General features: G+C 47.4%; 1 protein-coding gene across 2 annotated transcripts in view; it reads left to right on the forward strand.

Annotated features, from left to right (window-relative positions):
- Positions 1-6,958: 6,958 nt before the first annotated feature.
- The window catches only part of GABRR2 (gamma-aminobutyric acid type A receptor subunit rho2), a 35,685-nt gene continuing 21,950 nt past the window's right edge, over positions 6,959-20,693 (forward strand). For both annotated transcript variants that reach the window (XM_004580387.2, XM_058660861.1), the window contains exons 1-2: positions 6,959-7,174; positions 14,010-14,116. In XM_004580387.2, coding sequence (XP_004580444.2) covers positions 6,987-7,174; positions 14,010-14,116 — 295 coding nt within the window. In that variant the 5' untranslated portion in view covers positions 6,959-6,986. The remainder of the gene's footprint in view (positions 7,175-14,009; positions 14,117-20,693) is intronic.

Here is a 20,693-nt window from a genome sequence, read left to right on the forward strand (position 1 = left end):
TTCGGCTTCTTTGTATGTGATCCTTTTCCCTGTAGCCCTGTGGAAGTCTGATGGCAGAGTGTTCCTGTGAGTATCAGTGAGTCCGCACGCTTTGCTTTGTGCTAAGTAACAAGGGGCAGAGGAGCTGAGAAGAGAACTCCTCAGGTGGCTTCTTGAGAATGTCATTCCTAGGAGACACCCTGAGATGGCCCGTTCTGTTACTTTATGTCCCAAGCATTGTTCACTGAAAATAACGGTTTCAGAAAGTTGTGAGGAAATGAGGTCACATCTTCATATTGGAAATGACTTGAAGTGCTTTGTAGCCACTTTGATACGCTGTTCCTCCCTTTCCTAGGTGGGCACCCACAGTGAACAGGACAGAAATAGTGCTCTCCAGAGCGTAAAGGAAAAAAGGGGCCAAGCTAAGGAATTCCTTCATTTATCTTCTCAGTTAAGTAGGAAAAATCTTAAGATTTGAATGTTTTTTCTGCTTTGAATTATATATCTTTTGAGAAGTATTATTTGCCTAGCTTTGTAATCACTATACATTTGATTATTTCAGGAATATGTATAATGTGGAACTATTTCTATTTAATAGAAAAGCTCAGGGCTCACGTAACCATGCTAGAAGTTAGGAAGACCTTTACTTAGAATTGTCCACCTAATCAAAGCCCAAGAGAAACAATGTTTGGTGGGAAAAACGAAGCTGTGACCTCAGGCCAGCCAGGTCCACTGACCCCTGGTGAGGCGCTACAATCACAACAGGTATTGCCTCCAGTGTGTTCATTTGTTAGAAACGCTGAGGGCGTTCTCGAAGTTGTTGATGATGATTTAATTGCGAAATATAAGCAATCCCCAGCTTTCCAATAGGTGATATTCTAAAAACACATTTAGGAACTAAGGTTTTCTTCGGTTCAGTGTAGCTGCTGTTCAGCTTCTAGAGCCGTCCACAAAAGATAGCCCATATGCATAGTTGCAAGGAGAGCATTCATAAAGTTCTCCTGTGATTTTAAGTTACTGAAAGTATGAGGAGTATAAAAATTAAATCATTTTAAAGGCAAATTTAATCTTTACTCCTGGGGCTTTTAATCTGTTAACTTGAGGCACAATTTCTGGTTTTTATTCAACAACCAGTTTACTTTATGTCTGCATCTAAAATAAGAGCTTCCTGTATGTATACTGTGATATAATACAGAATTGTCTTAAACTTTAATAAATTAGCATTTTAAAGTTGTCAATAGGTTATTTCTATCTGTATCTGTAACTGAAGTTGGTAGAGTCTAAAAAACCCAAAGACTTTATGAAGACTTCACGTGTCAAGAGAAATTTTATGTCACCATTTTATAAGTTTATTGTCATGAGAAAATGCATTCCAAACTCTTGGTTTGGAACATAAGATAGTAGAAATGTTGGTTCCAAAGTCATGGTCTCCTAGCAAGAAGTCACCAACCCAGCTGGAATGCCAAGGAGCAGCATGCCCTCACAAGAAAAAAACCCTGCTGCTGGGTCGAATGGTGTGCTCAGAACAACCTCTGCGAGAAGGGCCAGCCTCTGCACCCACTCAGCTCGCTGCATGTTCCCACCGCGTGGACTTACAGGGCAAAGTCAGGCACTGTGCGCATTCTTCTCTGCCCCTCATCTGTCAGCTACGTGACCACCTGCTTGCTTGTGTCGGGACGTTGTAACACCTGATATACACGTTGGGAAGTGGCGTACTTTGCTCTCTCTGCTCACTTCATAGATGTTCCCCTAAAATCTTAAATTGTCTGATCCCCCTATTGTAAGTAAAGTCAGTCTTTGGGGGACCATTCTTACCAAAACCCTGCTGCAGGATCTCTTCAGGAAGCTTCCATTTTTATAGGCTGTTAATACTAGCCTCAGAACAAAATTGAGTGTATAAACTGTAGCTCCTATGTTTGGGATTTCTCTATTCCCCTATTTAGATATTTTGGAAACTCATGCTTTTTCCTTTGATGAACACAACATGTGACTGCGTATCAAGGTAATTAAAATAGCATGCTTGAAAAAGAGTCCGTTTCTCCTGTAACTTTTTAAACCAATGAATCTTTCAAATTTATGTAATGTGGGCTTTTATGTAGCACTTTACATTTCCATGCTGCTCATTGTTTTATTCTAAATAAATTAATCTGATCAAGATTCTCAACTAATTTTTAATAACTTAATGTGTAAACTATGGACATATACAATTTCCTAATCAGGAGAAGAACTCTTATTATTTTTGGTTATGAATAAACTTCCTGGTGTCTTACCAGAATCCGCAAAGAAGTAAACCTCACACATTGGAATTATTTTGGGCAAAAACTTAGGCTGCTAAAATGCTGAAAAACCTGTATTGTTTTATTACTTGTAAGTAAGCATATTGAAATGAATGCATTTAATGAATTTGACAAAGAACAATGTGTACATTAACACAGGACTAAGGAAGCTATGTAGGAGGCTACGCACAGCTCAAAGCTGGTGGGAATGCTGCTCGGACAGGTGCCTTCAGAACTAGCCTGAGCTGCTCAATAAAACCAGTGTCTTTATTTGTAACTTGCTTTTGGCTAAAGTTTCTTTCTGTCATCTGACCATTTTACCTCCTTAAAAGTCTCTCTCACACCTTTACACTTGCCTTCTTGTTCACTGCCTCTACCTGCGTTGGCCATTCTCTCCTGCAGGAGTGCTGGTCAACCTCTAGGGAGCACCAGTTGTGCTGCGTTCTTCATACTGCAGCTAGTCTCCGGCGGTACGCATATCTAATCATGCCTTCCCTGCCACCCTGAATAGAGACCGAATGTTGTGTGTTGTCTGATGTAGTCTCACCTCAACAAATGCTCCTGGGACTGATCCTTGTCCTGAGATAAATTGAGCAAAGGTAAAATTACACCATTCATTTTCTCACAATGTATAAAAATGAAAATGGATCAAAACCCTACATGCAAAAGCAAATTGTAAAACTCATAGAAGAAAACATGATCATTTCTTTGTGTTGGTAGGTTGAACAATATAGTATCTGATATGAAACAGAAAACAACCAATGAAAAAATGTGTCTCATTAAAATTAACTTGTGGTTTTAAGAATACCACTAAGAAAGTAAAATCTCATACTGGCGTAAAATATCTGCGGATTATAATCTGATAAGAGATCAGTATGCAGAATATCTAAAGAATACTTATAATTTGAGAATAAACTGTGTATACTCTCATACTAAAATGACGAAGGATTTGAATAGACATTTCTCCAAAGAGGATTGAGAATGGCCAGCAAGTCTTTGAAATGAGACTCAACATCATGAGTCAGTACGGGCAAGCACATCAAACTGTGAGAGAAGCACGGCCGGAGTGCATAAAAGCTGAGTATGCAGGGGACAGGAGAAACTGGAATTGTCATACACTGCTGCGAGGAATGTGAAATGGTGCAACCACTTTGGAAAAGCAGGCAGTTCCTCATTAAAATTGCATGTGATTCAGCAATCTGACTCATACATGTATAAATATGTCCAAGGAAATGAAAACATGTTCACAAACTTTACACAGATAATTACAGCAGCATTGTTGTTAAGAACTTAACAACTAGGAACTCAACTGCGCAACTGATAAACATAAACCTTATCTGTATCTGTATATGTATGATGGAATGCTATTTTGCCATAGAAGGGATGAGTGATGATACATACTACCCCGTGGATGAACCTTCACACATTGTGCTGAGTGAGGTCTGATACAAAAGGCTGTGCACTGTACATTTTCAATCTTTAATATTATTCACGTAGTCGAAAGGGATGCATGTGCACATGGGCCTATGATTAGGGTGAGAGGTTCAGGTACAGAGGAAGGTGTGTGGGACATATGTTTTTTTTTATTTATGAGTTTAATCCATTTATATTAAGGGTTAATATGAATGGATGGTAATTTGGTCCTGTCATTTTAGCAATGGGTTGTTCATTGATTTAGTCTCTGTTCTTATTTTACTGTGATGTTCTTCATATTTACCTTTGGTTTTGGTGGGTGCTATTCTCTGTCAAGAGAACATCTTTAAGTATCCTTTGTAGGGCAGGTTTGGAAGAGGTATATTTTAACTTTTCTTTACTGTGGAAAAATTTTATTTCATTTTTAAAGATGAAGAAAAGCTTTCCTGGGTATGTTATCCTGGGCCGACAATTTTTTTCTTTTAGAATCTGGAATATGTCACTCTATTCTCTTCCGGCCTGTCTAATTTCCTGTGAGAGGTCTCCTGTGAGTTTAATTGGCATTCCTTTATATGTCAGTTGATTTTTTTCACATGCCACATTTAAGGATCTTTTCCTTATGTTTGATTGGAGAGAGCTTGATGATCATGTGTCATGGTGAAGATCAGGCCTGTTGGGAGTTCTGTGCCCCTCCTGCATGTTGTTTCCCATTTTTTCCCTCCAGATTAGGGAAATTTTCCCTTATTATTTCATTAAATGCATTTTTTTAAAAAGATTTTATTTTTATTACAAAGTCAGATATACATAGAGAGGAGGAGAGACAGGAAGATCTTCCATCCGATGATTCACTCCCCAAGTGAGCTGCAATGGGCCGGTGCTGCGCCGATCCGAAGCCGGGAACCAGGAACCTCTTCCGGGTCTCCCACGCGGGTGCAGTGTCCCAATGCATTGGGCCGTCCTCAACTGCTTTCCCAGGCCACAAGCAGGGAGCTGAATGGGAAGTGGAGTTGCCGGGATTAGAACCGGCTCCCATATGGGATCCCGGGGCTTTCATGCCGCCGGGCCCATTAAATGCATTTTTAAACCCAGTTTCTCTTTCTACATATTCTGGGACTCCCATAACTCTTATATTTGGCCTTTTAACAGTGTCTTTCAGTTCTTACATACTTTATTTAGCTTGACCCAGTTCTGCTTCCAGCTTTTTGTTTGTTTTCCCCTGGTGACAGGAAATATCTTCCAATTCTGAGATTCTTTCTTCTGTTTGTTTCATTCTATTTTGGAGACTCTCCACTGTACTTTTAATGTGCTCACCCTGTATTCTTCATTTCTGATATATCAGCTTTCATTGAATCATTTGATTTGATTCATTTCCTGTGTAGCATCTAAAGTTGTATCTAGAATGCAAACATTCCATGAAATAAACAAACATTCCATGAAAACCAACAGTAACTGAACACAGTGCTCAGATTCCAGCCAGTCCTTTTAGGCTTATTCCAAGTGGAAGAGAGAAGAAAGGCAAGACCTTCTGGGAAAGGCTTGAAGAGGTTTTAAGCCTCACCACTAAACCTTTGAGAATAGGATTTTTAAATAAATTCCCTGGATAATTCTGAGTGGCAGCCATATTTGGGAACTGTAACTTAGTCCCCCTACTGAATTATCACCAATCCTGAGCAAAATCAACCCACAGTAAGTTGACATCCTGCCACATCTCACAAGTGAAACCACTCTTCTGCAGGCACGAGGGATACTTGGGGGACCAGTCCAGTCACCTCTCTGCTTGCTTCACCTCTGCACAGCACCAACCGGTGACTTCCTTCCTCCCTGACACCATAACTCTTTGGTTTTTGTAGTCCACTTCCTTGCTGGTTCTATGCTTTTGCTCCAGCTGCCCCATCGTATCCAATCATCCAGGATTCCGGCTTTGAACCTCTCTGCTGTGCCTGGAAGATCGCACCCTTTCCTGTGCTTCACACCCCATGCTGATGGCTCCACATCCATCTGTCCCATCCAGATCTCACTCCTGAGTTCCAAGCTCATACTTCAGCCCCCTGCTGTGCCAATGGCGATTCTATGGTGCTTTAAGCCCCATAGGTCATGCCTCACCAAACATGTCTCCCTTTACTGGCTTCCTGTTAATGGTGTTGGCCCTTACCAGACCTTATCATCAAGCTCAGTCCTTGATACCTTGCAATCTTGCCCCTTTTTCACCCCATTCAACTCCTAAGTCTGCAAGTGTATTTTATTCCAGAGCTGAGCGACTGCTTCATTACTGGGTCTGTTCCAGCTCTTCTCTTCCCTTGCCTAGGGACAAATCTTATCCAACTGCCCATCAACCCCGGTTAGGAATCTCGTGAAAAAGAATAAAATGGATTGTGTCATCCCACTTTGCTGAAAAGTATTTAAAGCTTTGGAATCTTTTCTTCATAATGAAACCCTGATTGATTTCTGCTTCTGCTTACTCCTTCCCGCCATCCTAATCTCCCTGCGCTTTGATCACACTAAACTCCCGGAAGCCAGGACATGGCAGACAAAGGATGAGAAGGTTTTAATCATTCTGTTCAACAGGTTAAAGGTAACCACTGTATTTATCTCTGTACTTCTAATGTGCATGATTCCACGACCTAGGACAGAGGTCAAACCTCATTTGTGCTGTCTGACTTCATACATCTCAGAATGAAAAAACGAGGTCAATTTAATGTTCACCATAGGAAGACGAGCTTACACAATTATTGTGCATCCTGTTGTGGATTATGCTACCTTTCAAGATGAAAATGTGTTTTACACTTTGATGTCTTTAGGAAAATGTTGTGTTTTTCAGAGATGAGCAAGTATCCTTGGTCACAGGCAAAGTGTATTTTCTTAGACGAGGAAACGAAGACATCCTCTGAAAATGGGGTCCTCTGTGTGCTGAGTGGCCTCCTAAACAGCTCGGTGCACTTCCTCCTGGAGGAGTCGCTCTGACCCCCTGCTGGATGTGACAGACTGGTTTTATGTAGCCAGAGCCATGGATTAATGATCTCAGCAGAAAAGCTGGCATGTTTGAGAGATTTACATTTTTTATGTAACAGTTTTAGCTAAAGCTGTTTGGGGGTTCAGCGGAAGCAGAGTTTCACAGGAGGCCAAACTTCTTGACTAATAGCCAATCACTAAGGAGAAGGGAAGGCCAGTGGCCAGCTGTATGTTTTGTCACCGTCTTGTGTGCGGAGGTGGGGAGCGGGAGAGGCTTCAGTAGCAGCCAGTAGGTGGGGAGTCCGCACTGCCCGCTGGCCCTCCCTGCCGCACCACAAAGGGGCTGTCAGGAGACAGCAGGCTGAATCAATGATTAAGCCAGTGGGGGCTGGCCCCAGTGCACGTTACTGGAAAGCAGCTGGATTCGTCCCAGACAGCCACAAGATGCCTTACTTGACGAGGCTCATCTTGTTCTTGCTTTGCCTGGTGGTTCTCGTTAACAGCAGAAAGCCCAGAAGGAAGAGATGGACGGGGCAGCTGGAAGCATCCAAGCCGAGGTAAAGTCATGGGCGGCAGTGGAGAGAGGTTACCCTGTAGCAGGTGTGTGGGTGGGAGCAGGAGAGCTGCCTGTGAGAGCTGGGGGCGACAGTGTGCTGCAGATTCCGGGGCCTCTACCGGCCACACACATGCTGTGTGTCAGAAGTGCCAAGGACCAAGCTGGAATTCTGATACCTGTGTTCAGTCAAAGCAGAAAGCCTGTGCCTCACTGGGAAGAAAGCACCTTGTACCTCTCCATTGTGTGACTTTGTGGCTCAGGAGTACATCCTGTAGGGGCTATAGATGGCTGGCTAGATAATTCCACTCAAGGATTTGGGGGAAAACTGCATATAGAAACTAATCAGAAGTATTAGGAGGGAAAATGTAATGAGACATTGTCTTTTAAAAAATTATCTGGTAAATGATAACCCTGTAATTGCATTGGGTTTCATGTTGCTGATTTGCACCCTAGAAAAGGTGCTTGCGATTAGGAACTTGTGTTTTTCAGGAATGTACATGTAAATGTTAGTGAATGTCATGTCATGGAGACATTGCAAAGAAATATTGGGTAGGCCCAGAATTTGCATTCAGAACCATTACATTACAAATCAAAGTTCCTCAGGATATGTGTGGAGCTGGTGTCGAAGCATGGTACTTCATGACGGAGGTAGACATAGGGGTACCAGGCACGAAGAACAGAATAGAATAGCAGCTGGGATGAAAGCACCACGTGAGGGCTAGTAGTGTACATCTCTTTTCCATGCTGCTGAGCATCAAGAGAAATAGCACTTTTGAATATAAACTTGTGTCTTCAGACACATTTTCTAGGTCAATAGTCTCTAAACATTTTAAAAATTACATTTTGAAAAGCAGGCACACACACACACACACACACACACACAAAGAGAAAGAGAGATCGTTCGTTCACTGTTTTTCTCCTCAAATGCCCACACAGTTGGGACTGGACCAAGCTAAGGCCAACAGCCAAGGGCTCCAGTTAGGTCTTTCCCGTGGGTGACAGTGACCCAAGTGCTTGAACCATCACCTGCTGTCCCCCAGGGTTTGTATTAGCTGGAAGCTACAGTGGGAGTGGAGCCAAGCCTTGAACCCAGGCACTCTGATATGGGATTCACGAGTCCCAAGCAGTTGTTCTCCTGTTGGGCAGACGTCCCAGCCTGTCAGGCACCGCCTCTCTCCGTGACCCTTTTTGGAACAATGATGTGTATTTACTTAGAGCGTCTCTGCATGTACTGTTATGAGTGTGTTTATTAGTACTTGCTGGCTTCCTTATTTTTGCAAAACACTATAGATGAGTGTTGCAATCTCTGCTGCTCACACCGCAGTGGGACTCACAGCTCTGTGAGCTGTGGTTAGCAGTGTGGGAAGAGCCTGCTTGGTGCCTGCTATAGAGGCTGTGTCCTGCTCCTGTCACCAGAGTCACGGCTGCCTGACCAGCAGGGACCTCATTTTAGGGAAGTGGTGACTAACTATTGTGTGGAAATGGGGTCCAGGACCAAAGAGGGCCATGAAACCCTTGCATGGGATCATTTTTGACAGATGTTTCTAGAACCTTTACTATACAAATGGCAACCTAGCCCTTAAAGAGAGGACTGAATCACATGGCATTTCTCAGAAAAAGTCACAACTACAAATCTTCACTCTCCTTTGGACCGTCTTGAGGGGCTCAGATTTATGAGCACACGTTGGGGCGCTTTCTCCATAGGCCTACCCATCTATGTGCACAGTGGGGCAGAGGTTGGAGGAACTCCCGCAGTGTGCAAGGCGCTCAGCGGGCCTGAGATGCGGGTCTCCCACTGACTCCCAGCGGAGAAGCCCTGTCTGCAAGTGGCCTGCCCCTAGACTACACTAATCAGACAGGTGCTAAATGACCCAACCTTTCCTGATGACAGCCCTACAGCACTCTATCAACAGAACAACTCTTGGAAGTCCCAAGGACACACAAACACACATTTATACATTTATGGCTTGCATGATGTGTGCATTTTATAGCTGCACACAATACATGTGGTTAGGCATATACCACATGCAGGCTCACTCACTGGCTCTCTCACACACACGCTCAGTCTGGACCCCTTCAGTCAACCTTCCTTGCATCAGGCTCACCAACATACTTATTCTGCCCAACAGCTGCTGTTTCAAAACCACCTTGTGTCCTGAGTCAGTGACTGGCCACCGAGTGAGTCTGCCATTTGATTCATGCCAACCTCTTGCTCCCAGATTCTCTCTTCCCTTCTGGGCCCTTCCTGGTCTCCAGACCCCATACGGCTACTCCTTCCTGCCCTGATAGGCCCTTCCTCCCAATCCCCCCGCTGAAAAATTAACCAAATATTGGTCCCTGCAGACAGGGCAGTGCCTGGGTAACATTGTGTGCTCTTTGGGGTGTCCGAGCCTGGAACCACCCTTGACACGGGCTGCCCCTGGGGCCCTCCTGCCCTTCTCAGCCCCCTCCTGGTGGCCATCATAGTTTTGTTTTGCAGGGATTAGGAGCAGTGCTGCCCTCCTGTCACCCCACAGCTCTTCTCTGTCACAGAGCCCCTTAGGGGTGAGGCCAGCAAGGCAGAGCTGCCCAGGTGCTTTCCTTGCCCGGGGGTGTGGCTGCACAGCTGCAGGCCTCAGAGCCCTGAAGAGGAGGTGGCCAGGCCAGGGTGGGACTGGAGTGTAAGGCCTGCAGCCCAGGGTTGACTGCAGGGAGAGGGCGGTCCATTTGAACATCGTTAGCACCCTTGCTATAACCATCAAGCAAGACACAACCGTGGGGATGTAAGCCCTGGTTAAAGGCACAGTGAGCCCATTTTTTCTGCTGCTTTCACCTCCTCCCACATTCCACTACAAGGTAGGACCAAGGTGCCCTGAAGGCAGCCCTGCTTTGTATGGCGGGGGTTAGGAGTTGGCCCTGGGAGCCAAGACTGTTCAGGTTGTATCCAGGAATCTCTCCTGGACAAGGATGAGACCCGTCAGGCGTCACACCACTGGCTCCTTAAACACAACCACCCACCCTGGGGCCTCAGTGGCAGCAGGGTTTAAGCCTCTCTTCTGTGGGGCTGTGGCATCCTGGGACTTCCGGTCCCCTAATCCTCCCCTAAATAGACGTGGAAGCTGTGCTGAACAGGAGGGATTTGCTACAGCCAGGCAGAGGGGCAGAGAACGGCTGCTTTCCCAGTTTTAATGTCTATCATCTGCTAAGCCCTGGGCTGAGCCCTTCATCCTCCTGCCGGGCATCTCAGCAGCAGAATGGGGACTTGGTCCCTCATTCTGTCATCACCCAGAAACAGAGGCCCTCTGGGAGTAATGGCTGCAGAGGGGGCCTGAGCCGTAACCATTGCCTGCAGGCTTCAACTGTACTGCAGCCTGCAGCTGGGAAGGAGATTGTATTAGTCAACTTTTTGTCACCATCATAAACACCCTGGAGAAGCTAGTTCTGAAGGGAAGAAGTTTATTTGGCTCACTGCTTTAGTGTTTCACCGTGCAAGATTGGTTTGGCTTTTGGTGACATGGGGAGTATGGCAATGGCAGGGAAAAGAGATGAGCTTTTATAACCACCTTTCTCCCAGGAATTTCCTTCCAAGGGCACCCATCACTATCCATTCACCTAAGAACCTCCCACTGGGCCCCTCTGGAAAACAAGCAAGCAAGCAACCAACCAACCAATGGATTGGGTACCCCCTGAGTACCCTTGGCTTTTGACTTGGGGGGTTAAACGACCACATAAGTTCAGAAGCACTACAACATGGTTCTGTAGGACTTTGCTACTGGGCCTCAGTGGGCCTGTCTGAAAGTCCATCTGGCCACAGCTGTCCTTCCACCTGCTTCACATCTCTCCTGGTGGGGTTAATGTTGACTTCAGACAAAGTCAAAATTTTTCCCATCATTTCCAGGGCTTCTGCTGGTCCCCTCAGGCTGATTCTTTCCAGTCCAACAACACCCCCAGGCTTCCTGGTTCTCTCCTTCATTCTTTGGCCAGCCCACTGAACAGGTTGGTTCAGTGCACCCCAAGCTAGACTTCGCATATGCTAAGTTTAAATGGGCCCAGCGAGGCTTGCCTTGTGGGTATTCTGTTAGGCAGGCGACAAAAAGAAAAGAGGGAAGGGGGAAGATTTAGCACGCATCCGCTTGGTGACAACAATGTGAGTCCCTGACATGGGGAGCTTGCCAAAATCAGTGCAGACAGAGGAGCGTGAGCAGGACCTTGAGGATGCTGGAATTTACGGGACAGGCTGGGGAGGAGACGGAGAAGCAACTGTGTGAAAGAAAGGAACAACAGCGAGGGTCCAGTCCTGCAAGATGACAGCCAGCAGAGGCATGCTCCTGTCTCAAGCTGGGAAGTCCCAGCGGGGACTCGGGCACAAGTAGACAAGAAATGCCTGCATGGGAAGAAGTAGAGGCAGCCTCTGGAATGCAGCCCTCTAGCAGAATGATTTATTCTGGGGGACAGGTGGGAGATGTTTTTGTTTTTGTTTTTAAATACAGAGACAGGGTTTTCAGAGTGGTGACAGTATGTAATACTGTGTTGGGTCCGTGTCAGTATGATTTGTGCAATTCCTTGAAGTCACACCACCAAGAGGGAACCCATACTGAGGGTTTCAAGGGATAAGGAAGATGAGGCAGGACCAAAGAATGGGAAGGTGGGGTGAGCATGAGGAGCAGGCTGACTGACCTTGCAGAGACAGACGGATGCCCACTAGGAGCCTCCCCTTTCCTGCACAGGCCGCCTCAGGACATGACATGGGCCAGTCTCAAATGGCGCTGCCTCCACACCTCCCAGCCTCCCTTCCCCAGTCTCTCCACGGAGAACGGCTTTTATAAGTGAATAAAGTGCAACAAGAATATAATTAAAATAGAGGTATATGTAAGTGAACAACAAACCTTCAAAACGGGATCTCTTATTTCTTATTTTTATTTCCTTTTTAAAAAGATAGATTCATTTTTGTTGGAAAGGTAACTTTACAGAGAAAAGGAGAGACAGAAAGGTCTTCTGTCCGCTGATTCACTCCCCAAATGGCTACGAAGGCTGGAGATGAGCTGATCCAAAGCCAGGCACTGAAGCTTCTCCCAAGTCTCCCATGTGGGGTCAGGGTTTTCCAGGGACTTGGGCTATGCTCCACTGCTTTCCCAGGTCACAAGCAGGAAGTCGAATAGAATATGGAACAGCTGGGTTTTGACAGCGCCCATATGGGATCCCAATGCTTGCAGGGGTAAGATTAGCCAATTGAGCCATCACATCAAGCCCTCCCTTAACTTACTTCTAAAAACCTCCAATAAACTGCATGTAAGAAAGAACCACTGACAGGTCCTGAGGGGTGTCAGGTTCCCATCCCACCCTTGGCACCAAGGCCTGGGGTAAAGGCTGCCCTGCCATACGCAATAGCTGCTGTGTGCTGCACAGCGAATCGTCCAGGAGTTTCTGAAGCCTTCCAGACCTCAGACCTCCCCTGCAACCAATCAGACCTCTGTGTTCCTCCTAAAACAACTCCCTCCATAGGTAAATAACTCCATACATAAAATAACCAAACCTCCAGAGGTGGGGCCTCCCACCCCAAGGGGAGGTTACTGACAAGCTATAACCAAGGGTGAGAATTACAGATTCAGTCACAATGCTGTCAGCAGAGGTTTAATAGCATGACAGTGTTGAGATGTGCAAGACCATCCATGGGAGCTGATGGGGGGTACCAAGTGTGGCTGCGGAAAGCTCTCACTGCAAGACTTCAGCTGTGCTCATCTTAGAACTGTATCTACTGAGGCTGGTGCTGTAGTGCAGCAGATTAAGCCAGTGGTGCCAGCATCCTACACAGGTACTGGTTGGAGTCCTAGCTGCTCCATTCCTGATCCAGTTCCTTGCTAACATGCCTGGGAAAGCAGTAAGAGATGACCCAAGTCGTTGGACTGCTGTGCCCACAGGAGCCCTGGAAGAAGTTCCTGACTTCAGCTTGGCCCAACCCTGGATCACTGTGGCCATTTGGGGAGTGAATCAGCAGATGGAAGAACTAACTCTTTCACATAAATAATTTTTTTAAAGTACTTGTCACAGAACCAACATTATAATGTAAAACTTTAAAAAGATTTTTCCTCTTCTTCATTTGAGAGAATGAGAGGAAAGAGCCAATCTTCCATTCCCTGCTTCATTCTGCTAATACCAGTTTACTATCCTAACACTTGCAACAGCAGAGATGCGCTGGGCCAGGATGGAGCCAGGAGGAAGGAATTCCGTCTTGCCTCCCATGTGGGTAGCAGAGACCTGAGTATTTGAGTCATCATCTGCTGCCTTCCAGGTGCGTTAGCAGAACTTTGGATCGGAAGCAGAGATGGGACTTGATCCCAGGCATTCTGATATGGGAAGCAGGCAACCCGAGTGAGTGGCTTCACCTACTGTGCCACAATTCTTACCATGAATTTTGTAAAAAGTTAATGAATTAACTGGAAAGAGAGAAAGATTTTCTACCTGCTGGTTTACTCCCCTGCTGCCTCTAACAACTGAGACTGGGTCAAGTCAAAATGAGGAGCTGAAAAATAGTTTGTATCTCACGTGGGTAGCAGGGACCCAAGCCTTGGAGCCATCACCTGCTGTCTCCCTGTGCATTAGTAGGAACCTGGATTGAAGATGGAGGCAGGACCTGAGCAATGCACTTGGATGTGGGATGTGGGATATGAGTGTCCTTGGCGGTAGCTCAATCTACCACACCGCAGCATCTGCCGCAACACACAAAAAAGCAACATCACTCCACCACTTACTGCAAGTATCATCCTCAAATTCATGGCAAGGTGGTTTGGAGCATGTCAGGGTAGGAGCTGTGCCACCCAGGAATGGCCATGGAAAGACATTCTTGTTTGTCTTTGCAGCCACCTGTATAAGAAGAACCTCGATGTGACCAAAGTCCGCAAAGGAAAGCCTCAGCCGCTTCTCCGCGTGGACGACCACGACTTCACCATGAGACCAGCCTTTGGAGGTAGGACCAGTTCCTCCCCTGAAGGCCCGGTGGGGACTGGGCCCCCGGGGCAGCACGGAGCTGTCCAGGGGCTGCTTCTCCAGGTCCCGGCCCTTTCCTCACTGGAAGATAAATCCAGCTTTGGTTCTGGATCTCCTGGGTGTGCCAAGGAGAGGAGGGCGGGCAGAAAGCAGCCTAGGGTAACTCAGCTGTATGCTTTTGCAAGAGACACCAACTTGGTGTTACCAAATTTTCTTTTTTTAAAAAGATTTTATTGATTCCTATTGGAAAGGCAGATTTATAGACAGAAGGAAAGACAGCGAGAAATAGCTTCCATCTGCTGATTCACTTCCTAAGTAGTCATAATGACTGGAGCTGAGCTGATCTGAAGCTAGGAGCCAGGAGCTTTTTCCAGGTCTCCAATGTGGGTGCAGGGTCCCAAGGCTTTGGGCTGTCCTCTACTGGCTTCCCATGCCAGAAGCAGAGAGCTGGATGGGAAGTAGAGCAGCTGGTATACAAACTGACGCCTGTATGGGATCCCAGCGCATGTTAAGGCAGGGATCCAGCCACTAGGCTACTGCACTGGACCCGTTGCTAACTTTTCTTTTACCAGAACAAATGAAAACAGTTTAAGAAAGTCACACACCAAATGAATCCTCTGCCTGGCTGGGTGGGGTCTAGTCGGTCATTTCTGGTTGTAAGGGGGCACCTATTTTCCCATTCAACATAACTCATTGCAAAGCTCACCTACATACCTGCCCTGAAAGAGCTTTGCTGACTGAAGGAAGACATGGCTGATGACTGTCCTTCCAGGGTCCTGGGAAACTGCTGGCTTCTTAGTTTGCACTGACATCACAAAATACCATCAACTGGGTGCCTTGTGCACAAAAGCTTCCAAAATTTTCTTATGGTTCTAGATACTGGAAGCTCAAAATCAAGATCAAGGCTGAGGGGTGGTCCTTGACTAGGCTGAGCCCAGGCTGGTGTCTCCAAGTGAGAATTCAAGGAAGAGAGGTGGATAAACATGAGTGGGAAGGCGAGATTTGTTTAAAGCGAAAGCTCACTCTCAAGGAGCGGGGGACATCAAGCAGAGAGGATGAGCTGCAACCTTTCATACCATCAGCAGGTATGGGCGTGGTGTCTGGGTTGAGGCTTAACTGAATATTCAAAATGGGTGGGGTTTGGGGTGGAGCTTGAATAAAGCTCCTTTTATTTTTTTTCGGAAATCTCAGAAATGCCATGGTGTCAAGGTGTTTGATGGGAGTGGGTGTGTCAACCATAGTGATGCAATCATGATAACCTAAAAGTCATGTTGGATATTTTCAGCTGCTTCTAAGTGGCAAAACCCCAGCAGTTGAAGTCTGCACTGGAGGGAATGGAGTCCCAGCAGTGCATGCGGGGCTGCAGGTGCTGCCAGTCCTCAGTCCCTCCGGGCTCTTGCTGCTTCCCGGCCTGCAGCAAAGGCACTGGCTAAACCCAGGACTGCCGGGGCCCGCTTTCTGGATCAGAGACAACACCTTGTCACTCCGACCTCCACTGTGACTTCTGGGGTCGCAGGGGGCATGCCATCTCTTGAGGGCTCTTTTTTTTTTTTTTGTTAAAGTTAATCATTTCATTCCTGGATCTCTAGAATATGTTTATTTTTCAAAAGAGGTTTATTTATGTTTATTTGAAAGGTAGACTTTCAAATAAAACAGAGACGCAAAAACAGACAGCAAGTAAGAGAGACCTTCCATCCCCTAGTTAATGACCCCAAATGGCCTCAATGGCTAGAGCTGAGCCCATCCGCAGCCAGGAGCTTCTTCTGGATCTCCCATGTGTGTGCAGGGTCCCAAGACTTTGGACTATTCCCTGCTGCTTTCCCAGGCCACAAGCAGGGAACTGATGGGAAGTGGAGCAGCTGGGACAAGAACTGGCACTCACATGAGATCCTGATGCTGTAGAGGGAAGATTAGCATGTTGTGCCACTGTGCCAGGTTTTTGAGGTCTCTTCTTATCACTGCCTCGCATGCTAGTGGTGGAGAGTCTCAACAAGCACACATTTCGGGGGCATCCACATTCAGACCACAGCGCCTGGCAAAGGCCCCGGGGGCTGTCTGCTCTGACCAGGCAGGACGCAGGAGTAGAGAGCTGTCGGGTACATGAAGCCCTGGACCTTCTCCGTGCACGTGGGAAAGTGAGGCGCAGAGCCTTCACAGTGGGGCCCCAGGCATGCAGCCTTCCCCTGCGTCTCCATCCCTGCCCACAGGTTGTCTCTTAGTCCCACTCCTTCTCCCAGGGTGGCAGCAAGGAGCAGGTGGCCTTCAGGCAGTTCTCTGTTTGCTGGTCAGTGAAATGGGGAGAGTCATAATGTATGTAAAGTCGCTGACATGCCATCAGGACAGCCCAGCTGTCAGACCTTCCTCTTGTGTGACTGTTCAGGGATTAAGACATTAATTTATCCCCACCGCCTTTGCATTTTAAAAAGCCTCAAAGCCACCCACTAAATTCGTTGCTCTCTGACACCTGCCACAGCAGAAGGAGCAAAGTGAGCAGCAGATTACTGCACGGGGATGTGATGGCTCCCCTCCTGGCCTGGGCGCTGACCTCTGTCTCGGGTCAGCAGAGGCCTGTGATGCATCCCTCATGGGGACCCTATGTGCAGTCCTGCCAGGAAATGTTATGGTGATAATATTTTATTGATTATGCAGCTTTAACATAACTGTGCCTGCCCCAGGAATCTCCACAAATCCAAGCCATCAGCTGGAAGCGACTGCTGTGTCAGGGGACAGAGGTTGGTGAGGCAGTGAGGAGCCCTAACAGTCATATGAGTGACCATTGCCACCTTCTGTCCCAGGGATCATTCTCTTCAAGGTGCTCACAAATTCACTCCTTTGTCTTTAAAAAAAAACATTGAAAAACAATTTATTTGAGAAGTAGACAGATACAGAAAGAAACAGAATCCAGAGTGGAAGCCTGCAAAAACCAAGTTGAAACCAGGTACTTGCACCAAACCTGGGTCTACTAGATGGGCTGACAGGCCAACCACTTGATTCACTAGCTGCTGCTTCTTAGGGCTGCCTGAGCAGGAAGCTGGAATGCGGAGAGAAGGTAGAATGCGGGTGGACGCCCAACCCCTGGCCTAAGGGCATGGCCAATGCTCGTCCCTTGTCTATGATCTTAGCACAATCCTTGCATCAGCTACGGGAGGCAGGTGCTAGCAGGGTCCCCACATCGGGGAAGCAGGTGGGACTGGCCTGGGTTGCACAGAGGCTCGGGTTGGAACCTTGCTACTGTCTGGGTTTCTTTCCCGTTCTTGCCCCTTAGACTGAGCTGGCACACTATCTACATGTATCCACAGCCCTTCTAGGGTCCTTCCAAAATGTTTTAACATTAGAAGGGGAAAAAAAATTTGCTAGAAGAGACTGTTTTCATCAACATTGATAATATATTTATCTATAACAACCAAGCTGAAAGATATGCTTTCTAATTTAAAAAAATATTTATTCATTTTATTTGTTTTTATTGGAAAGGGAGATTTACAGAAAGGAGAGACAGAGAAAGACCCTCTATCCAATGGTTCACTCCCTAAGTGGCTCAAATGGCCGGAACTAAGCCCATCTGAAGGCAGGACCAGGAGTTTCTTTCAGGGCTTCCACATTGTACAGAGCCCAAGGCTTTGGGCCATCCTTCACTGCTTTCCCAGGCCACAAGCAGGGGGCTGAATGGGAAGTGGAGCAGCTGGGACACAAACTAGCACCCAAATGGGATCCTGGAGCTTAAATGGGGGAATTAGCCAATTGAGCCATTGCATCAGGATCTCTAAATTTTTTTTGTAATGGAGGAACAGGCCCGTGAAGGTGCAAGTGCCCAGTGTCCTTGCAAGTCGTAGTGTGGCCTCACCTCAGTACGGCTTTGTGGGGCAGCTGTGTACCTGACTGCGGGTGATGCAGACATGTCTTTCGGCAGAAGGCTGTTGCTGCCAGGAGCCTGGGCGACAGCCGGGCCTGGGACCCAGGGTTTAGTGATGGCCACAGAACCACCAGGGGGAGAACTTAGGTTCCTCCTATAGCATCAGGCATAAAAACGCCCCTTCCCTGGGGAGAGAGCAGGAGCTGTCTGTCCGGAAGCAGAGCTGACAACGCCCTGCCCTGTTCGCAGAAGGGCTGGTAGTGAGCAGAGTGGTTCAACAGGCTGTGGTCCCAGCCAGGCAGCCCCCTTCCCCAGTCACGCTCAAAATGCAAACCGGCCTTTGTGTGCCCTGGTCCACACAGCACAGTCCCCTGCGCCTGCTGCATGAGCTTCAGAGCCTGGGCAGACACCCTGGCTTGTGGGGAGCTGCAGGCGAAGGACGCTTCAGGCACCCTAGGCCCTGAGGCAATGTTGTGGCAGTGCTAAGCACAGATGGGGCTGCTCCTCTTTATTTGCAGCTTCCCCCACCCCCACCAGGGGGCGGTCCTGTGGGGACCTTTAATTCCCCACAGGGCTTTCCTGGGTGGCCAGATGTCATAGGGATAAAATGGGGGTGGGGAATTGGGGGAGTGGGTGAGTTGGGGGTGAGCCCTTAGTGAGGCCTCCATGAACCCCCAAATAAGAAGCTTTACAACACCCTGAGTCCCCCTGCCAAACAGGAGAGGTGGGGCTGCCCCTGTCCTTTCAACGACCTTTAGAACCTATAATCTCTGGGAACATCTGTGGATGGCTCCGAGCCAAGAAGCCATCACTGCAGATGCTCTGTGTGGCCCTGTTCCACCCTGCGCCTCTCCTGGGGCAGGCAGCCCTGCCCAGGGGCCTCTGTGAGGAAGAAAGCTGGGCAGGCAGCTCCTTAGGGTCTCTGCAGATAGTAGCAGGAGCACCTTCCCTGGGGTAGCTCTGAGGCTGGCTCCTGTTGGCAGCACAGCCTGGTCTCCACTGCCCCCCACTGCTCTCTGCCCAACACCTGCTTCTTTGGTAACCAAGTTTGTGGAGCAAGCATCAGGCACAGGTGTCCCTCTATGGCCTCACCTTGTTCTTCTGGGTTCTCTCCCTTTTCATCCTTTGAGGAGGGACTTTGCTGTGGGTTGATACTTAGACGTAGCTGATAAAGAAGAGTTCTTCTAAGACTAGATACCCCTTGGATGACCTATTCACTCTGCAAAGAGAAAAAAATTGCAAATCTGTTGGCTTCCTCATCATTGCAGTGACCAGTTGAAGCCAAAATGCCTTGTGGAAGTGACCAGTCGCCTGGTTAAGTGAGGTATCCTGGCCAGAAGCTCTTCCAGAGGCCCAAAGTTTTTCTTCCATGTGTTAGAGATGTCATCGCAACATGTGTTTTTGTAAATTTCAAACATAACTTATAAATATTGTGGTGAAACATGATGCGTCTTAAATTGGTGAAATTTTGTCAATCATACCTCAGTAGAGCTGAAAATAAACAGAAATGTGCTGAAATATATGTAACATGAAATTTACTGTTTTGCTTTTTGTTTTTTTAAATTATGTCTATTTATTTGAAAGGCAGAATTGCAAAGAGGGAGGAGAAAGACATCTCTTCCACCTGCTGGTTCACTCCGTCCAAGGCCACAATGACCAAGGCTCGGTCAAGCTGGAGTCAGGAGCCGGGCTTCATCCTGGTCTCCCACAGGGGCAGGACCTAGGCTCTTGGGCCACCTTCTGCTGCTTTCCCAGGCACAGTAGCAGAGAGCTGAATCGAAAGTGGAGCAGCCAAGACTAGAACCAGGAACTTCTATAATCATCTCGGGCAAGGGTTTAACCTGTATCGCCACACCTGTACCTTTTATTATTTTTTTTCCCAGAAGCCATCATGCTGTTTCCTGTAGTGACTATACCATTCCCATCTGCGCAATGTTGGCTTTTAATTCCACCTTTATAAACAAGGTAAAGGTGAGGTACAGTGTGACTATAGATTATTTTGCACTATATCCAAGGAGTTTGTCAGGATTGGTGGGGAAAATGGTGACAACAACGCAAGCTTGCTTCTCTAACCAAAATGCTTTCATTCATAGGACAAATACACATTTTTTGAGCTGGTACCGCATGTCAGGCAGGCTCCTTGGCCCTGGGGACCTAACAGTGAGCAAGCCAGACCCAGAGTTTTCACTGGAGCTGGGGACAGCAAAGAGAGTGTAGGGAGAGTGTGGAGGGCAGACGCGGGCATCGTGGAGAGCTACCCTTAGAGCACCACCTTTGACTGGAAACCCATGCTCTCAGCAGCTTTTTAACAATGAACCATGATCATGAAATACGTTGTCCACAAGACGCTGACATCTAGTGGGGAGACGACCAAGTGCAACCAAGAATTGCAGGTGCCTCATACCAGGTCCATGCTGATGGAGCTGGGGGAGGAGGGAATGGTTTGTCCAGCCCAGGGAGGACCTGAAAAGCTTGCTTTCAGGATCCATGCAGGCAGGGAGCCTGGAAGGATGCATGGTGGTGGGACCAGGGAGTGAGCGTAAGGAGAAAGTGGGAAGCCAGGTTTCTCCAGGGAGAAGAAGGCTCCTGGATGAGGGTGCCAGAGTGGGAGGCGCCGAGGCACAGCAGGGAATGGGAGAAATTCCCTGTGGTTGGAAGTGCGCTCATGTGCAGATGGTGAGGGCATGGGTTGGGGCACACAGAGAGC

This window comes from Ochotona princeps, chromosome 1 (genome assembly GCF_030435755.1).
Source record: "Ochotona princeps isolate mOchPri1 chromosome 1, mOchPri1.hap1, whole genome shotgun sequence".
Classification (NCBI taxonomy): Eukaryota; Metazoa; Chordata; class Mammalia; order Lagomorpha; family Ochotonidae; genus Ochotona; species Ochotona princeps.